This window comes from Macaca fascicularis, chromosome 19 (assembly GCF_037993035.2).
Source record: "Macaca fascicularis isolate 582-1 chromosome 19, T2T-MFA8v1.1".
Lineage (NCBI taxonomy): Eukaryota > Metazoa > Chordata > Mammalia > Primates > Cercopithecidae > Macaca > Macaca fascicularis.
This window is the reverse complement of record NC_088393.1, coordinates 43,723,018-43,743,744: the sequence shown is the minus strand read 5'-3', so window position 1 is coordinate 43,743,744 and position 20,727 is coordinate 43,723,018. Positions and strand designations below refer to the sequence as shown.

Here is a 20,727-nt window from a genome sequence, read left to right as displayed (position 1 = left end):
AGTCACAAAATCACAATTTCACAATCGCCCTTCCTCGGCCCGTTCCGCCTGAACAGACTTAATACTCAGTCTCAACCCCCGCACCGGATTCTAGACGCTTCACCTCCAACCTCCTCGGGATCACGTAGTCTCCCAGCTGACCCGCTCAGAGCCCAGCACCTGGGTCGCTCGCACCTCTCCACGGAGTCGCGGGAGTCGCGAGGGGAAGGACCGAGAGCGCGGCGCCTTCTGGGAAATGTAGTTCAGCGCCACGCCCACGATGGGCAAGATGGCGCTCGGCTTGAGCCTAGCCAAAGTGATTACCCTCATTCCCGAACCGTGTCTGAGAGTCTCCTGGGGGTCCTGGCTTACTATCGCACCGTGGCTCTTACATGAAGTCAGTACAGCGTGTTTAAGCTGATCTCACACGTGTGGCACACACTACCCAGTCCCAGGGATCGGGTAAACTAAGACTCGGCCTTACACCCCGCCCCGGCCAGGGAGACAGTCCCACAAGCTCTAGCGGAGGAAAGAAAGTTCGCGCGAAAAGCAGACTCAAACCGCTGAACCTTCTGGGAAATGTAGTCTACCCTCAAAAGAGTGGCACGGAGGACGGGCCAAGATCTGTAGATTCCGTCCGGTTCTGAGCCTGGGCCTGGCCCAGCCCAGGAGACCTCTGGGAGCGCTGCCCGCCGAAGGAGTGCGCAGGCGCGGACTCTCCGACTCGCCATGGTGGTCTTTGTCTGCCGGTGAGTTGGTTTCGGCTCTGTGGGACTTGGGTTTGTGGACACTGAAACGGGCCAGGGACGCTGGAGGAGAGGATTTGCAGTGCCTGCGACGGGGCTGGGGAGTGTGGAGGGGAGGAATCGCCTTCTGTGATGTGCGGTGATCAGAGCTTGTGTGGCTGGGGGCAGGGGTACAGTAGGAAACGGGTGGGTTCGCGAGTGGGTGACCGAGGGTGTGAGGGAGTATTGAGGGTTGCAGAGTTAGTGAGAAACTGGTTCCAAGTTTGTGAGGATGGACAGATGGCTTTGTGAGGTAGTAACCTCTAAGCCTCACTTTTCTCATTTCTAAAATAATAAAGATGCATTTTTTGGAAAATAGGAAAAGGGAAAGGCTAAGGAATTGAGCGGATAAGTACTTTTAAACGTGATTTTTATATAAAAGCAGACCTATTGTGGAGTAGAAAACAAAATCAGCATTACCTTTCCTTTTTTTTTTTAAAGAGGAAAGATTGCCGAAAAACTTGTTACTGGATGCCTGTACACCCAGTAGGCATTGACTTTTCTTGATACTTTGGAGAAACTTTGGTGCAGTTGCTTAGAGAGACCCTGAACTAAGGAATATCTTTAAGAGTTTCTAAGGAATATCCTCACTAGTTTCCTCTAGTGCAGACAGCACAGAATTGGGAAGCTACTTGTCCTGCCTTTAGTGCAGAGGTCAAGAAACTCCCTAGTTCGTCAATGAGGGCAGCAATCTGACTCCTAATTTAATCAGGGTTTCCCCAGCCTTTTGTAAATATAGGGGAAATTTTTTTCTTCTATATATAAAGATAGAAGTATTCTATCTTAAAGTATCTTGTCACACTTATTCTTAACATATTTTTCAATAAAATAAAAAAGTAACAGTGTTAATAGTTTTGAAATACACAGAAAAAGTAAAAGATACAAAGAAGACAGGACTTAGTTTCTGCTTTTCCTCTAACTATTGGTGTTTCTAAGTTTCTGGCCTTGATCATCTTTTCACCCCTAAGTACTCCTATCAGCAACAACATTACGCTGCCATGGCTTCATCTAATGCAGTGACTAATAAATATCAGTTTCTACTGGAGGCTTGTCCTGAGCTCCTGATCCATATTATCTAATTGCCCAATGTACAGTCCACCTGGAAGTTGCACCGGAACTTCAAGCTCTTTATGTCTGAAGTGTCATACTGATAGCTCCTTCTTCCTGCAGTCTGCCTCCATCTATTTCCCCTCTGTACCCGTTTCAGCAGTTCATAGCACGGGCTAGCCAGGTTCTAAGTCTCTCACATCTTAGAGAAGGCTTCTGAGTAAGTTTTCTCCTTTCATTTGTTATATCCCATTACAAATTGTAAACCAAGGTTTCTCAGCACACATAATCATAAATGCATATGTTTGCTGAATCAGTGAATGAGCATACAGTCAGCCCTCTGTGTCTGTAGGTTCTGCTTCCACGGATTCAACAAACATGAATCATAACTGTTGTTAAGCTTGCGATGGTTGTGTCTGTGCTGTACATGTACAGATTTTTTTTCTTGTCATGATTCCTTGAACAATATAGTACAACAACTATTTACCAGGCATTTATGTTGTATTAGGTATGATAAGTAATTTGAAGATAATTTTAAAGTATATGGGAGGATGTGCCTAGGTTATATGTAATAAGTATACTTCCATATACTTTATTTTTATTTTTTTGAGATAGAGTCTCATTCTGTCACCCAGGCTGGAGTGCGGTGGTGCAATTTTGGCTCACTGCAACCTCCGTCTCCTGGGTTCAAGTGATTCTCCTGCCTCAGGCTCCCAAGTAGCTGGGATACAGGTGTGCACCACCATGCCCAGCAATTTTTTAATTTTTAGTAGAGATGGGGTTTCACCATCTTGGCCAGCCTGGTCTCCAACTCCTGACCTCAAGTGGTCCACCTGCCTCAGCCTCCCGAAGTGCTGGGATTATAGGCATGAGCCACCGTGCCTGGCTTTATATTTAAAGTATAAGGGACTTGAGCATCTGCAGATTTTGGTATCCACAGTGATCCTGGAACTAATCCGCTGTGATATCAGGGGAAGACTATTATTATAGGATACTTACTATATTTAACTTCTAGTTAATCTAAGTAAAATATTAGTCCTCTAAATTTTTTAGAGCTCTGACTTATAAATACCATCAGAATAATTTCCTGTATTTTTTCAATATCACTCAAGGTTGGTTACTTCATATTTATGAGAAAAGTGTTATGGGGAAAAATTATATTCAAAAATGTGACTTCAGTCAGGAGCAAGGTCACAAGTGACACCTGCTCGAAGGAACCTGTACAGGTTGTGATTGTGGATCACTCTGGCATCTTTGTCTCTTATAGTTTCTCTGTGTAACCTAAATTCTGAAAATAAAGTCCCTTCTGTTTCTCATTTTTGAAATGTTTAGAGCTTTTTTTTTCTTCCTTCCTTGAGATGGCGTCTCCCACTGTCGCTTAGGCTGGAGTACAGTAGCGTGATCTTGGCTCACTGCAACCTCTGCCTCCTGGCTTCAAGTGATTCTCCTGCCTCAGCCTCCTGAGCAGCTGGGATTACAGGTGCCCACCACCACGCCTGGCTAATTTTTGTGTTTTTAGTAGAGATGGGGTTTCACCATGTTGGCCAGGCAGGTCTTGAACTCCTGACCTCAAGTGATCTGCCCACCTTGGCCTCCCAAAGTGCTGAGATTACAGACGTGAGCTTCCATGCCCGGCCATTGAAATGTGTAGAGCTTTTGAATGGCATAATGGATGCTGGCCTGAGATGCTATGTACAAATACTCTTTTTCTACTTGCTCGCATGTAGGTCAAAGCCAAAGAGTCATCATTACTTTGTTCTTTTTCACAGGCTTGCTTCCTTGTACATCCTCAGGAGCTGCAAAACCTCTTAGAGTTCTAAGGGCTCTGCCTGAATTTTGGGATGCTGCTTTGTTCCCCAACCATAACATCCAAGTCCAGTGTCATTTTTCTTCTCACAAGTTTAAAGTCAACACTTAAAAGAAGAACAGCAACAGATGATTGAGAAAGAAATGTGAAGAAGGTTCTCTGTGTGAGTAAGCAAGAAGCTGGTAGGTGTGAATGGGATAAAGACTTACTGCAGTTATTCAGTGAGAGTTTGCAGCCTCAGCCTCTGAGTTGTTGTGGGTTTTTGTTGTTGTTGTTTTGAGATTTTTGTACTAGCCTTTGTCTTTTAGAGTGACTGTTGCTGGGAGTTCTTTAGATACCTAAATGACATTTCCAGACTGTCTTCCTGAATCTATGCATCCCTTTTATCAGATTCTAGAGGACTGATTGCTCTTCTAAACTCTGTTCTGGATGCCAGTCACTCTACATCATTCGCAGTCTCACGTTTATGATTTTTTTACAGCCTCAATTTCACTTTTCTTCCTTTCACTAACATTCTCCATTTTTCACTTTTCCCTGTATGCCTAGATGCATTTCCTTAAGCATTCAGTCCTTCATAGATCTGTTAGCTTTCAAAAACTAGCATGTAAGCTCTTTTCTTTAAAATGTAATCTTTCGGCCGGGCGCAGTGGCTCAAGCCTGTAATCCCAGCACTTTGGGAGGCCGAGACGGGTGGATCACGAGGTCAGGAGATCGAGACCATCCTGGATAACACGGTGAAACCCCGTCTCTACTAAGAAATACAAAAAACTAGCCGGGCGAGGTGGCGGGCGCCTGTAGTCCCAGCTACTCGGGAGGCTAAGGCAGGAGAATGGCGTGAACCCGGGAGGCGGAGCTTGCAGTGAGCTGAGATCCGGCCACTGCACTCCAGCCTGGGCTACAGAGCGAGACTCCGTCTCAAAAAAAAAAAAAAAAAAAAAAAAATGTAATCTTTCTATGTACAACTATTATGTATCAATAAAAAAAATTTCGAAAACTAGCAAGTAGACTCTTTACATTTTAACTTTCTGTCATTCTTTCTCCTTCCATTGTTATATTCCTCAGAATTGAATTTTACTTCCTTACTCTTGTTTTCCATTGTCTTCCTACCTCCAGCCATCATAGTCCAATGCTGTGTCACCTCCTGCTTTTTAACAATATTGCAGGCTTGGGGATTAGTGCTAACTTCCTATTAGTTCATTTCGCTGTTAATTTTAAAAAGAAATAACAATGGCTGGGCACGGTGGCTCATGCCTGTAATCCCAGTACTTTGAGAGGCTGTGGCAGGCAGATCACGAGGTCAGGAGTTCGAGACCAGCCTGACCAACATGGTGAAACCCCGTCTCTACTAAAAGTACAAAAATTAACCTGGCGTGGTGGCACACGCCTGTAATCCCAGCTACTCAGGAGCCAGAGGCAGGAGAATCACTTGAACCCGGGAGGCGGAGGTTGCAGTGAGCCGGGATCACGCCACTGCACTCCAGCCTGGGCGACAGAGTGAGACTCCATCTCAAAAAAAAAAAAAAAAAAAACTATTATTATCAAAATGTAATATATATACTTCATAGAAAATTAAAACAATTGGGTATGTCTCTTTATTCCTCGCCTTCAATTCCCTGTTTCCCAGAAGCAGCCACTGTTAACGGTGTCTGCTATATGCTTCTAAATGTTTTTATGAGGATACAAAAAGGCTTTCAAGTAGAGCAGTGACATGATTTGACGATGACAAGATTACTGTGGTTGCTGTGTTGAGAATTGTAAAGAGGTGAAAGCTAAAATAGCAAGACTGGTAAGGAAGCTGTTAAATAATCCAGGCAAGACACCTGGCTTAGACCTTGGTGGTCACAGAGAGGCTTGTCCAAAATAGCTGGCAAGCACGAGGTTGTAAAGAGTGTGTAATCTGACAGAAAGATAAATGTTTTTTGAGCAACAAAGAGAATGAGATTGCTATTTGAAGAGATGAGAAGAATTTGAGAGGAGTTGGTTTGGGAGCTGGAGCAAGAGTTTGAATAGGGGTAGGGTAAGTGAGATCACTATTAGACATCCAGGTGGAAATGTTGAGTAGTCAGTTGGATATTTGAATTGGTTGTTGAGGAGAGAGGTCCAGGCTGGTGATTAATATTTGTTAGGCATCTCAGATTCATGATACTTAAAGCAATAAGAAGTGCACTAATCACAGTAAAGCTAAGTGACTGTAATAAACCTCAAAGTGCCAGTTTAAGGAATGTAGGAATTGATTTCTTGGTCACATAACACTCATGTAGTGAATAGTCTGGATTTGCGTGCTAACTTTGGTGCTTATGGTCCCTGAAGGATATGGATTCCTCCCAGGTTCTCTCTTTATTATCTGGTTGTGGTTGGAGCTGGATCAACAATGCATCCTGGTTTCAGCCAGATAGAAGATGGAGGAATTGCTACGCTAGGACAGGAGTTCAGCAAACTTTTTCTGTAAGGGGCCAGATGGTTAATATTTAAGTCTTTGTAGGCTACAGGGTCTCCATTGCAGCTACTCAACTCTAGCATTATACTGTGAAAGTAGTCATGGACAAGACAATGAATAAAGACGGCCATGTTCCAGAAAAACTCTTTTAGTTTGCCAACCTTGTGATGTTTTTGTTTTTGTTTATTTTATTTTATTTATTTATTTATTTTGAGATGGAGTTTCACTCTTGTTGCCCAGGCCAGAGTGCAATGGTGCAATCTCGGCTCACTACGACCTCCACCTCCCAGGTTCAAATGATTCTCCTGCCTTGGCCTCCTGAGTAGCTGGCATTACAGGAACACATCACCACGCCCAGCTAACTTTTTGTATTTCTAGTAGAGACAGGGTTTCACTATGTTGGCCAGGCTGGTCTTGAACTCATGACCTCAGGTGATCCACTTGCCTCGGCCTCCCAAAGTGCTGGGATTATGGGCGTGAGCCACCAAACCTGGCGCCAACCCTTGTTTTAACAGGTCACTATTTACATAGAATACAATTAAGAGTTTGCTAGGCGTTAGAGCATTTTGACTTCTATTTCGAAAGCTTTTATTTTTTTATTTTTTTATTTTTTTGAGATGGGTCTCACACTGTCACCTGGACTGGAGTGCAGTGGCGCGATCTCGGCTCACGGCAACCTCTGCCTCCCAGGTTCAAGTGATTCTCCTGCCTCACCCTCCCAAGTAGCTGGGATTACAGGCGCCCACCACCACGCCTAGCTAATTTTTTGTATTTTCAGTAGAGACGGGGTTTCACTGTGTTGGCCAGACTGGTCTCAAACTCCCAACCTTGTGATCTGCCTGCCTCAACCTCCTAAAGTGCTGGGATTACAGGCGTGAGCCATTGCACCTGGCCTTATTTTATTTTTTGAGACAGAGTCTTGCTGTGTCACCCAGGCTAGAGCGCAGTGGTACAATCTTGGCTCACTGCAACCTCTGCCTCCCGGGTTCAAGCGATTCTTTTGCCTCAGCCTCCTGAGTAGCTGGAATTTACAGGTGCCCACCACCATGCCTAGCTAATTTTTATATTTTTAGTAGAGACAGAGTTTCACCATGTTGTCCAGGCTGGTCTCGAACTCCTGACCTCGGGTGATCTGCCTGCCTCATCCTTCCTAAGTGCTGGGATTACAGGCGTGTGCCACTGCACCCGGTCCTGAGAATATTTTTTAAACCATGGGATAAATGTTGAAAGAACCTTTTTTTTTTGTTTTTGTGTTGTTGTTGTTGTTGTTGTTGTTGTTGTTGTTGTTGAGACGGAGTCTCACTTCATCACCCAGGCTGGAGTGCAGTCGCGCTATCTCGGCTCACTGCAAGCTCCGCCTCCCAGGTTCACTCCATTCTCCTGCCTCAGCCTCCAAGTAGCTGGGACTGCAGGCGCGCACCACCACGCCTGGCTAATTTTTTGTATTTTTAGTGGTGACGGAGTTTCACCGTGTTAGCCAGGATGGTCTCGATCCCCTGACCTCGTGATCTGCCCGCCTCGGCCTCCCAAAGTGCTGGGATTACAGGCGTGAGCCACTATGCCCAGTGAAAGAACCATTTTACTTGGCATTCTGATGATGTTTTCTAGTTTAGTTCAGCATTGTCATTTACAGTGTTAAAAATTCAATTCTGATAAGTGTGTGAAGGATGTAGGGTTTTTTGTTTGTTTGTTTGTTTGCCTCCTGGGTTTACGCCATTCTCCTCCCTCAGCCTCCCGAGTAGCTGGGACTACAGGCGCCTGCCACCTCGCCCGGCTAGTTTTTTGTATTTTTTAGTAGAGACGGGGTTTCACTGTGTTAGCCAGGATGGTCTGGATCTTTTGACCTCGTGATCTGCCCGTCTCGGCCTCCCAAAGTGCTGGGATTATAGGCTTGAGCCAGCGCGCCTGGCCAGATGTAGGGTTTTAATTACAAAGGAGATGTAATTTTGAATTTTCTTTTGGATTGTTTGGAATGTAAGTAGCATAAGTCCTGATCTGTTATGCATCATACCAATTTTCATGAATTTTTTAAAAGTAATTGGAAAACTTAAAATAAATAATACCACTATCTAATCAAAGTTTAGTAAAATTCACATACTAAGCCATCTATGCCTTGGGCTTTAAGGAGCAAGAGCTCTATTTTTCCCTTCTTCTTTCTTTTTTTTGAGACAAGGTCTTGCTGGGTCTCCCAGGCTGGAGTGCAGTGGCATGATCACAGCTCACTGCAGCCTTGAGCTCCTAACTCAAGTAATCCTCCCACCTCAACCTTCTGAGCAGCTGGGACTACAGGCGCCTGCCACTGTGCCCACCTAATTTTTAAATTGTTTGTAGAGACAGGGTCTCACGATTTTGGCCAGGCTGGTCTTTTTTTCTTTTTTTTTTTTTTTTTTTTTTTTGAGACAGTCTTGCTCTTTTGAGACAGTCACCCAAGCTGGGGTGCAGTGGGGCGATCTCGGCTCACTGCAAGCTTTGCCTCCCGGGTTTGAGTAATTCTTCTGCCTCAGCCTCCCAAGTAGCTGGGACTACAGGTGCCCGCCACCACGCCTGGCTAATTTTTTTTTTTTTTTTTGTATTTTTAGTACACACTGGGTTTCACCACATTAGCCAGAATGGTCTTGATCTCCTGACCTCATGATCCGCCTGCCTTGTCCTCCTAAAGTGCTGGGATTACAGGGGTGAGCCACCGTGCCCGGCTGCCCAGGCTGGTCTTGAACGGCTGGGCTCAAATGATCCACCTGCCTCGGCCTCCTAAAGTTCTGGGATTACAGGTGTGAGCCACCACACCCAGCCCTATTTTGTTCTATGTTTATTTTTCTGTTTAGGTTTTCTGTCTTTTCTGGTTTCAGTTTGCATAGGTTATACTTGCTAAGTGTTCTATTTGTATGGGGTTTAACAAAATAGTCTGTACTATCCTTATTTTCTATCTATAGTTATTTCCAAATATCTTTTTCTTTTTTGCTCTTCTTTTAAGTTTTCCCCTAAGAATCCGCTCATGAATTTATTATTTTTCTTTTTCTGTTTGTAATACATTAATTTCTTTCTCTTATATTTACTAATTTTCTGTTTTTCTTTTTCTTTTTCTTTTCTTTTTTTTTTTTTTTTTTTTTGAGACAGAGTCTCACTCTGTTGCCCAGGCTGGAGTGCAGTGACACAATTGGCTCACTGCAACTTCCTCTTCCAGGGTTCAAGCAATTCTCTGGCCTCAGCCTCCCGAGTAGGTGGGATTACAGGCGCGCACCACCACACCCGGCTAATTTGGTATTTTTAGTAGAGATGGGGTTTCACCATGTTGGCCAGGCTGGTCTCAAACTCCTAACCTCAAGTGATCTGCCCACCTCGGCCTCCCAAAGTGCTGGGATTACAGACATGAGCCACCGCGCCCGGTGTGTTTTTCTTATATTTTCTTTTTCTTATGTTAATTACTTTGAGTGCTTATTTTACTACTTTTTAAAACATAATGTAAGCATTTATGCTAAAACTTCATTCTCCAAGCATTTTTTAAAAATATGTTTTATAGGTTCTGTCATACTTTGTTTTCATGAATAATATTTCTAAATATTCTGCAATTTATTTTAATTTTCTCTGGCTAAGGGTTTGTTCAAACCAGTAGATTTTGAAATTTACAAGTGAAAGGTTTTGTTTTTCTTCTGCCATTTCTATGTGTTGTGTTTTGTTTTTGTTTTTTTGGTCAGAGTATTTTGTCCATCCTTTACTACTTTGTGGAATAATACTATATGGGCTGATTTTAAGAATGTTCTTTGGGCATTTAAAAAGGTGGTTTATAATCTATTTTCAAGATATAGGATAAACTGATTAATAAAATATTTTATAAATGTATATACATTTTTCTTTTCATATATATTGTATTTTATGGATTTGAATTCAGAGGTTGAGAGTGGTTGTTTTCTCAGTTACTAACGGGGTTCTGAAATGGTTACCCCCAGTATGTTATACCCATACTTCCCCTTCTGACTTCTGATACTAGGAAGATCACTGCTTTTTTATTAAAGCATTTGTAAGTATTTACATAACTGTAACATTGTAAGCATTGTTGACTGGTAAACCAAATGATTTGCTCTGATTTTGTTTGGTTTCTTGTATAACCTTTTGATTTTCTTTGAGTTAATATTTGCCTCTTTGTTTTGTTTGCTTAGTTTTCCATTTTTGTGTTTTGGTTCTTCCCAAGCTTTTAAACAGAACTGTAAAACCTAGAACTCTAGGTTGGAAACAACTTATGGTCAGGATTATCCATTGTCTTGCAATCTGATGCCTTTTTGATGTGGTATGTCTTTTTCTTTTATTTCCTTTTATATGATAAATACTGTTTTGGAACATTTAGGATTTTTTTTTTTTTTTTTTAAAGACAAGGTCTCACTCTTGCCCAAGCTGGAGTTCAGTAGCATAATAATAGCTCACTCCCCTGGGCTCAAGCCATCCTACCATCTCAGCCTCCCCAAGTAGAAGGGAGTACAGGTATATGCCACCACACCCAGATAATCTTTTTCATTTTTAGTAGAGACAATATCACACTGTGTTGCACAGGCTGGTCTCAAAGTAGGATCCTCTTTTTATCCCTAGCTGAAATTTTGTATTGATGTGCTTTTGCTGGGATCTTTTTAAATGGAATGTTCTTTGTACTCAATGGGCCTGTTAAGTATGTAGACTCATGATTTGTAATTCTGGGAAGTGTTCTTTATTAGTTCTTTGAAAATGTCCTGTACTAATTTTTCCTCATACTTTCTTTGGAGCTCCTTTAGTAGATGTTGAACCTTCTAGATTCTTCCACTAACCCACTAATGTTCCAGTCATTATACTCTTTTTTTCTCCCTTCTTCCATTCTTCCTTGTTTTATTCTAGGAGATTTTCTAGACTTTCTTACCCCAACATATTGAATTTTTAAGATCAATTTCATATTGTTTATTTCTAAAAACACCTCTTTATAGAATACTGTTGATATTTCATTGTAGTGATAATAGTAATCTCCTAACTTTCCATGATATTAATTGTAGTGTTACATGAGTGAGTTTTTCTGCTCTTTGCCTTGTATTTTGTTTGATCTTGCTTTGATGTTAGGGCTTTCATCAAATGTTTTCTGATCTTTAGCTCTACATTAATTTGTATACATAAGCGGGGCTTGTAAAATGGTGGTTTTCACTGTGCATCAATCAGTAATATAGATATGTTTCTTTAGATGATTCTAAATGTTAATATCTGTAGGTGTTCTCATGGTCCTCTCATTTTTTCAGAAAATAATTCTTCCGGGCCGGGTGCAGTGGCTCATGCCTGTATTCCCAGCACTTTGGGAGGCCAAGGTGGGCAGATCACAAGATCAGGAGTTCGAGACCAGCCTGGCCAACATGGCGAAACCCTATCTCTAACTAAAAATACAAAAATTAGCTGGGCGAGGTGGCAGGTGCCTGTAATCCCAGCTACTCGGGAGGCTGATGCAGGAGAATCCCTTCAACCCGGGAGGCAGAGGTTGCAGTGAGCCAAGCAGCACTCCACTGCACTTCAGCCTGGGCAACAGAGCGAGACTCCGTCTCAAAAAAAAAAAAAAAAAAAAAAAGGAAGAAGAAAAGAAAATAATTCTTCCATCATCTGACACCTAGCAACCACCAGCATTCTCGAAATCTAACAGTAGAGGAGCCTCTGTTACATGTATAAACTTTTACTCATTCTTCTCTTCTTACTATGATGCTCTCATTACTTTGCTGGTTGTCACTCAATTTGGAGCCTCTTGGTTTTGTCTGGATGATAAACTTCACATTTCTGTCCAGCTAGGAGAGTTCAGGGCATTAGCTGGTCCTTTCACAGTCATTTTGTAAGCCCTGCCTTCCATTCTTGCCCAGTCTCTCCACTGATAGAGCCTATCTGTCAATATCTGTGTTACGGACCTGTGAAGCTGGCACCCACATCTGCTGGCTTTTCTTTAAACCACTCAGTTCTGCTGTTAATTTACAGTTCTCTATTTGCTTTCTTTCCAAAATTTACTAATACTTTTTTTTTTTTTAGAGACAAGGTCATGCTCTGTCACCTAGGCTGGATTGCAATGGCATGATGATAGCATACTGCAGCCTCGAAGTCCTGGGCTCAAGCTATCCTCCTACTTCAGCCTCCCAAGTAACTAAGACTTCAGGTGTATGCTACTGCACCTCCCTAATTTTTTTAATTTTTGTAGAGATAAAGCCTTGCTGTGCTGCTTAGGCTGATCTCAAACTCCTGGCCTCAAGCAGTCCTCCAGCCTTGGCATCCCAAAGTGCTGGGATTACAGGAATGAGCCACTATCCCTAGTCCTCCTAATACTTTTTGTCCACTGATATCTTCTTAACTTTTTGGTTCTTAAAAGTGTGTGTCCCCTTTCACCCTTTACTGTCATTTTAATGGTGTTTTGGGAAGACATAGAAATAAATACCGTATTTAAAATTTTCTGTTCATTTTATTTTTGTCCTGTCTTCCTATGCTCTCCCAGTCTTTTAAGTATTTGTCCTTTCATCCTGTTTCTCACCTATTCTTTATGTTTTAAAGACCAAGTCGGCTGGGCACAGTGGCTCACACCTGTAATCCCAGCACTTTGGGAGGCCAAGGCAGGCAGATCACGAGGTCAGGAGATTGAGACCATCCTGGCTAATACTGTGAAACCCCATCTCTACTAAAAATACAAAAAATTAGCCGGGCGTGGTGGCGGGCACCTGTAGTCCCAGCTACTCGGGAGGCTGAGGCAGGAGAATGGCTTGAACCCAAGAGGTGGAACTTGCAGTGAGCCGTGATCACGCCACTGCACTCCAGCCTGGGCGACAGAGCAACACTCCGCCTCAAAAAAATAAAATAAAAGACTGAGTCCTGCTCTGTCACCCAGACACTGGCACGATCATAGCTCACTGCAGCCTTGAAATCCTGGGCTTAAGCCATCTGCCCACCTCAACCTCCTCAGTAGCTAGGACTACAGGCACCATACCTGGCTAGTTTTTAAATTTTTTATAGAGACGGGAGTCTCACTATGTTACGCAGGCTGCTCTCAAACTCCTGGCCTCAAGCAATTTTCCTGCCTCACCCTTCCAAAATGCTGGGATTATAGGTATGAACCATCATACTTCGCCTTATTTTCTCTGATTTTACTGATTTATGAAGCGTGCTGGGTTACATTTAAAAGCAGTTAAAATTACACATACCTGGGAATGTTATTTGTATTTGAACTTTATTTTATAATGAGACTAGGCTTGGATAAAGAATCTATTTTACAGCCATGCGCAGTGGCTCATGCCTGTAATCCCAGCACTTTGGGAGGCTGAGGCGGGCGGATCACCTGAAGTCAGGAGTTCCAGACCGGCCTGGCCAACATGGAGAAACCTCGTCTCTACTAAAAATACAAAAATTAGCCAGGCGTGGTGGCGGGCTCCTGTAATCCCAGCTACTCCGGAGGCTGAGGCATGAGGATCGCTTGACCCCAGAAGGCAGAGGTTGCCGTGAGCCAAAGTCACGCCATTGCCCTCCAGCGTGGGCAACAAGAGCAAAATTCCATCTCAATAAAAAAATCTGTTTTACAATAACACATTTCTGAAATCAGATTAATAATGGGAAACTTCAAAGGTGTTAGTGATGTTACGTTGATGATAATGATAACCTAATTTATTGGATATTTATTATGTGCCAGGCACTATATATTTTATTAACTCTTTTTCAATGATGATTTTTTTGTACTTCCTTTTAGAAGAAGCCTGGGAAGTTTATAAACAGATAAAGACGCAACATGAAAGACTTGTAAATTAAGTCTCATCTTTCTCTGTGAAAATACAGACTGAGGGAAAATTTAGGAAACAAAGTATTTCTTCTGAACACAGTCATTGATTCTTCAAGACTACCCTTCTGTGTATGGGACTCAGTTTAAAACAGTTTGAAACATAATTTATAAATAATTTTTACCTAAATATGAGAGAAGCTGTATAAGAACCATTAAGAATATAAAGAGAATGCTACATTTTATCCCTTTTTGTAATCATCTCATCTCAGGGTAATCAGTGTGAGAAAAGTCTTCCATCATAAATTTAACTTCATTAGATACCCAAGAATTAGTATTGAAAATACACCCTACGAATTTAGTGAATGTGGGAAAGCTTTCATCATTATTACATCGTATTTGATACTAGGGAAATCTCCTGATTACATTCACATGCATGATAGGCATGTTGGAAAGTCTTCAGCATGAATCAGATCTCCTTCAGCATGATCAAATTCATACTGGAGAGGAACCTTATGAGTGTAATGAATGTAGAAAAACCTTTAGCCTGAAGCAAAACCTCCTAGAGCATAAGAACATGCATACTGGAGAGAAATCTCATGAATGCACTGAATGTGGGAAAGTGTGCTCTCGAGTCTCATCCCTTACTCTACACCTTAGAAGTCACACAGGAAAGAAGGCATATAAATGTAATAAATGTGGAAAAGCCTTCGGCCAGAAAGAAAACTTCCTTTCTCATCAGAAACATCACACCGGAGAGAAACCTTATGAATGTGAAAAAGTTTCTATTCAGATGCCAACCGTCATCAGACACCAGAAAAATCATACAGGAACCAAACCCTATGCATGTAAGGAATGTGGCAAAGCCTTTAACGGCAAAGCGTATCTCACTGAGCATGAGAAAATTCATACTGGAGAAAAACCATTTGAATGTAATCAGTGTGGAAGAGCCTTCACCCAGAAGCAATACCTCGTTAAACATCAGAACATCCATACTGGAAAGAAGCCCTTTAAATGTAGTGAGTGTGGAAAAGCTTTTAGCCAGAAGGAAAACCTCATTATACATCAGAGAATCCACACTGGAGAGAAACCTTATGAATGTAAAGGGTGTGGGAAAGCTTTCATTCAGAAGTCAAGCCTCATTAGACACCAGAGAAGTCACACAGGAGAGAAACCTTATACATGTAAGGAATGTGGGAAAGCCTTCAGTGGCAAATCAAATCTCACTGAGCACGAGAAAATTCATATTGGAGAGAAACCCTACAAATGCAATGAATGTGGAACAATCTTCAGGCAGAAGCAATACCTCATTAAACATCACAATATTCATACAGGAGAGAAACCCTATGAATGTAATAAATGTGGAAAAGCCTTCTCTCGAATCACATCACTTATTGTACACGTGAGAATTCATACGGGTGATAAGCCTTATGAGTGTAAGGTCTGTGGGAAAGCCTTCTGTCAAAGCTCATCTCTTACTGTGCATATGAGAAGCCATACAGGTGAGAAACCCTATGGTTGTAATGAATGTGGGAAAGCCTTTTCTCAGTTCTCAACCCTTGCTCTGCACATGAGAATCCATACTGGTGAAAAACCTTATCAATGTAGTGAATGTGGGAAAGCTTTCAGCCAAAAGTCACATCACATTAGACACCAGAGAATTCATACTCATTAAAGTTCTCTATGAATGCCTTGGATTTAGCAAAACATTCAGCAGATTTTACACTTAGTAGTGTGTTGGAAAATTCATTTTACATTAAAGTGACATGAATGTGGGAAGTCCTTCAGCAGCAATTCAAAACTTAAATACTGTGATGTTTAATAAGTATTATAGTATAAAGAAAACCCATACCCCCAAAACTCCCACAACAAGCATTATCGATGCTCTACTTCTAGGAGTATTCTCATTAAAGTTAGGATCTAGTCATGGACACTACTTAATGTGTTCCTGGAAGGCCTACCAGATGCATTAAGAAATAGATAGGAGACGTATAAGGTTTTGAAATTAAGAGACAAAATTATCATTTTTGTGATATGTTTTGCTACGTATATGACTTGTAAAACTAGAATCATCAAAATTATGTGTTGTTGAAGCAGTCAAACTGAGACTGAGACAGAATATTGAATTCAGAAATATACGCATGAATATATGGGGAATTGGTAATTGATAGAGGCGGTATCCCAAATTGGTGGGGAAATCATGGATTATTTAAAAAGTAATTGACTCTTCATATGGAAAAATAATAGATCTCGCCCATCATCATACGTTAAAATATTTTTCTTATGAATTCTAAAAGTACTTAAGACTAAAATGCAAAAAGCAATACTTAATATAACAGTTTTATAAGAAAATATTTTTAAAACCTTAGGGCAGGAAAGAATTTCTAAAACATTCCAGAATACCTGGTAGTTCCACTCTTGAGTATGGTAGTCCCCTATTTTCTGCAAGGGATGGACTCTAAGAACCCCAGTGGATACCTGAAACCCAGATAGGACCAAACTCTATGTCTATGTTTTTTTCTTATATATACATACCTATGATAAAATTTAGTTTACACATTAGACACAGCAAGAGATTTAAAACCGTAATAAATATAATGGAACAATTATAACAATATGCTGTAATCATAAAAGTTATGTGAATATGATCTTTCTCAGAACACCTTATTGTACTATTCTCAACTGTTTATGAACTGTGGTGACCACAGGTAACTGAAACCATGGAAAGCAAAGCTGTGGAGAAGGGGGAACTACTATATATATGCATATACCCAAGAAACACATGAACACAGGGAGTCACATACTGGTCTGTAGCTGTATAATTCATTGCATCATGAGTTATAATAGCCAGAAATTGGGAAACAAATGCCTGTCTCTTGTGAAATAGATGAATAAAATGTGACATAGTAACATAGTAGAATACTCTCTAGCAGTTAAGTGACAAATTAAGTCTATATATTAACAGAAAGATTAAAAAAAAAATTCAAGTGAAGAAAAATGATGAACATACTGTAATGATGCTTCTGTGAATTTGAATAAAATCAACACTAACCAGCCCTAGTACTAAGCATGGTTATAGATAAATTATGTGAAACTAAAGAATGGATTGAAAGGATATGTATGTACTCAATTCCCAAAAGTGGAGTGGTTACCTCTAGGAAGAAAGGAGGTGGAAGGGAAATGTTACCAAGCATGGTAGTTAAAGGATACTTCAATTTTGTATCTATTTCTTATTAAAAAGACATAAACATTCTAAGTAAACTAACAAAATGTTAATTCTGGGTGGTAGTAATATTTGTGTTCATTCTATCATTCGTGCTATTTATTTCCTTAAACTTCTGAAAATTAAAAAGTCCAGAGAGGAGTGAGGAAGCTATACATGAAACATTATAATGGACTTACATTCCTAGTGAGATACTAATATTCTATAGAAGATATTTCTAAAATCATATGAAATAATTTTTAATTGGGGTGGCAACTTAAATGCAATTAAACTAACTCGTGTCACAAGAGTAATCTTTACATAATCTGTATGTAGTTCTAATCTGTATATAGTCTTGGAGGTTATGATTTGCCACAGGTTGATCACATACATTTAAGGATCATATTATTAAATAATATATGCACAGACATGGAGAGAATTAGTTTTTACCAAAACATTTATCAGAAATTTTAATACTCTGCATAACCAGTATTAGCATTATAAATTAGCCACTTTTAAAATGAGAAAACTGTGTCACTCTTAAACTTTTTTTTATAAGCCATTGAGTAAAACATTAACTTGTGGATTTCAGCTTCACTTTTAACTTGCAGACTAAATTTCTTTCACAGTTAGTCAGACACACCCAAGTCAATCCCAACCCCCTTGTTACCCTGGGAAGACAGTGCTGAAAAAAGAGATCTTCCACCTACACAGTGTTACCTTATTTGAAGCAAATCTTTTTGAGAATTTCTGTTTACTTGATTTCCTTCCACAATAAATTGACAGAGAAAACTACTAATGATTTTTTTTTTTTTTTTTTTTTTGAGACGGAGTTTTGTTCTTGTTGCCCAGGCTGCAGTGCAATGGCACAGTCTCGGCTCACTGCAACCTCCGCCTCCCAGGTTCAAGTGGTTATCCTGCCTCAGCCTCTTGAGTAGCTGGGATTACAGGTATGTGCCACCACACCCGGCTAATTTTGTATTTTCAGTAGAGATGGAATTTCACCATGTTGGCCAGGCTGGTCTTGAATTCCCAACTTGAGGTAATCCACCTGCTTCAGCTTCCCAGAGAGCTGGGATTACAGGCATGAGCCACCACACCCGGCTAATTTTGTATTTTTAGTAGAGACGGTGTTTCTCTAATGTTGGTCAGGCTGGTCTTGAACTCCTGACCTCAGGTGATCTGCCCACCTCAGCCTCCCAAAGCACTGGGATTACAGGCATGAGCCACCATGCCTGGCCTGATATTTTTGAATGATTATGAAAATGAGTATACAGCATTTAAACCTTAGAGTGATTTTAAATATATCAATTTCTTTTAAACTCAATATAATGTTAATATTACTATAGCACTTATTAGCGTTTCTGGAGGTTGGTCTTGAGATAAGATTAAAAATGACAGTTGTTGATTTTCTGAGGTAATATACCCAAAGAAAATATTTGTATGTCTACATGAATCTAAACTATTCTGTCTTCTTCCGTTCTTCATTTTGCTTTAGTTAAATAATCTTTCATATTTTGTAAGTGTTTTGCCCATGTGCTTGTGTAGCCTTGAAGTCACCAGAATAACTAGGACTCAAATTCAGACCAAACCAGGAGGACTATCTTTTTGTGCCTTGAGTTAGCTATGGTCCTGGACCCAGCAAAAAGAATGATTTTGATGGTCAGAGTAAGATGAGCAATTGCAATATAATATTCTCTAATATTGTATACTGTAAATTTATTCATCTGCCCCCTTGTTTACTCACAGTTTGCTTATTTGCCACCATAAGAAATGCTACAATAAAAATTCGTGTAATCACCCCTTCAATTTCAGTTGTCTTTATTTCTGTGGGTCAGATTATAGGGAAGGGATTGGTAGATCAAGGGATGGATGCTATTTTAAAATTTTTAATAGATGTTGTCAGAATCAGGTCCAAAAGAACAACATATCCTCTGGCCCTGCAATAGATCCTATGATGCTACTTAATTGTATGCTTCTTTGATGAGTATAAACCTCACTTGCTCCCAGATTTGCTTCTTTGAGAGTTTTCATATTGTTAGCTCATTTTTCTATAGGATTATTTATCTTTTTGCCTCCCTTTTTCTTTTCTTGAGTTAAGGTCTGGCTGTATCGCCCAGGCTGGAGTATTGTGGCACAATCTTGGCTCACTGCAACCTCCACCACCCAGGCTCAAGCCATCCTCCCACCTCAGCTTCCCAAGTAGCTGGGACTATGGGCCTGCGCCACCATGCCTGGCTATAGTTTTCTTTTCTTGTTTTTTTTTTTTTTGTTTTTTGAGACAGAGTCTCACACTGTTGCCCAGTCTGGAGTGCAATGGCGCGATCTTCGCTCACTGCAACCGCTGCCTCCTGGGTTCAAGCGATTCTCCTGCCTCAGCCTCCCGAGCAGCTGGGACTACAGGCGCACACCACCATGCCCAGCTAATTTTTGTATTTTTAGTAGAGACGGGGTTTCACAATGGTAGCCAGGATGGTCTCAATCTCTTGACTTCATGATCTGCCCACCTCGGCCTCCCAAAGTGCTGGGATTACAGGCATGAGCCACCGGTGCCCGCCCTAGTTTTCTGGTTTTTGTAGACAGGGCTCATCATGTTGCCCAGGCTAGTCTTGAAATTCTGAGCTCAAGTGATCCACCTACTTTGGCCTCCTGAAGTACTGGAATTACGGCGTGAGCCATCGCACCTGGCCATTTTATATTAGTGTATTTTTAATATAAAAGCTAAATATTTAGACAAATAATTGCCTTTTATTTATAGCCAATTTGGTCACACGCAAAATTTATTGCATAAATTTATCCTTCATGAATTTTATAGTTACACGTAGTTAGGCATGAGCGAGGCAGGTGAGGGCTCTCTGCCCACCCGCTAGGAATGTCAGGTAATGGTTTGGCAGTTTTGACATTGCCTCTTGGAAAATGATAATTCTGCCAGGCGCAGTGGCTCATGCCTGTAATCCCAACACTTTGGGAGGCCAAGACAGGCAAATCATTTGAGGTCAGGAGTTCAAGACCACCCTGACCAACATGATGAAACTTTGTCTCTGCTAAAAATACAAAAATCAGCCGGGCATGGTGGCATACGCCTGTAGTCCCAGCTACTCGGGAGGCTGAGACAGGAGCATCGCTTGAACCCGGGAGGCAGAGGTTGCAGTGAGCTGAGATCATACCATGGCACTCCAGCCTAGGTGACAGAGCAAAACTCCGTCTTAAAAAAAAAAAAAGAAAAAATGAGAATTCCAAGGAGGGACAATCTCCTGATGGTCCACACCTGTTAACATTAAACGTGTTAACTGAATGCAGGCCCAGAGAAAAGCAGCTTCTTGGCCATGTGTGTGAAGAGACAAAATGGTGACATGACCTACCAGGGGCACATGCCACCAGAAAAAGGAAAAAAGCCTCAGATGGGCATGTGCATAACTCCCTAAACATGTTGCATGTGCCTAATTCCAAAGGGTAAGGAAAGCACTGTGCATTTGGCAAGCCCACCCTAAAGGAAGAATCATGGGAAAGAGGTGAGTCTCTAAAGTCCTAGGATCAAGGTTAAAGTCTTTTTTTTTTTTTGAGATGAAGTCTTGCTCTGTTGCCCAGGCTGGAGTGCAGTGGCGTGATCTCGGCTCACTGCAACCTCCACCTCCCAGGTTCAAGTGATTGTCCTGCCTCAGCCTCCTGAGTAGCTGGGATTACAGGTGCATGCCACCGCATCCAGCTAATTTTTGTATTTTTAGTAGAGACGGG

The 20,727-nt window shown here is 41.3% G+C and overlaps 1 protein-coding gene across 6 annotated transcripts; it reads left to right on the top strand.

Moving 5' to 3' along the window:
* Positions 1–560: 560 nt before the first annotated feature.
* On the top strand, positions 561–18,801 carry ZNF260 (zinc finger protein 260). 6 transcript variants are annotated; one of them, XM_045378848.2, is made up of 4 exons: positions 561–728; positions 3,581–3,781; positions 10,210–10,337; positions 13,764–18,801. In XM_045378848.2, exon 4 carries the CDS (start codon positions 14,227–14,229, stop codon positions 15,463–15,465), a length of 1,239 nt encoding a protein of 412 aa, XP_045234783.1. In that variant the 5' UTR covers positions 561–728; positions 3,581–3,781; positions 10,210–10,337; positions 13,764–14,226; the 3' UTR covers positions 15,466–18,801. The 6 variants fall into 6 exon arrangements, 5 of the variants coding, with proteins under 5 accessions (XP_045234783.1, XP_065392589.1, XP_015297275.2 ...); XM_065536517.1 differs by having other exon boundaries at positions 3,581–3,800; positions 10,242–10,337; XM_015441789.3 differs by having other exon boundaries at positions 3,581–3,800.
* The last annotated feature ends 1,926 nt before the right edge of the window (positions 18,802–20,727 follow it).

Bases quoted from the DNA above. Each gene is read 5' to 3' on its own strand.
- ZNF260 (XM_045378847.2), top strand. From the start codon at position 14,227: ATGATAGGCATGTTGGAAAGTCTTCAGCATGAATCAGATCTCCTTCAG.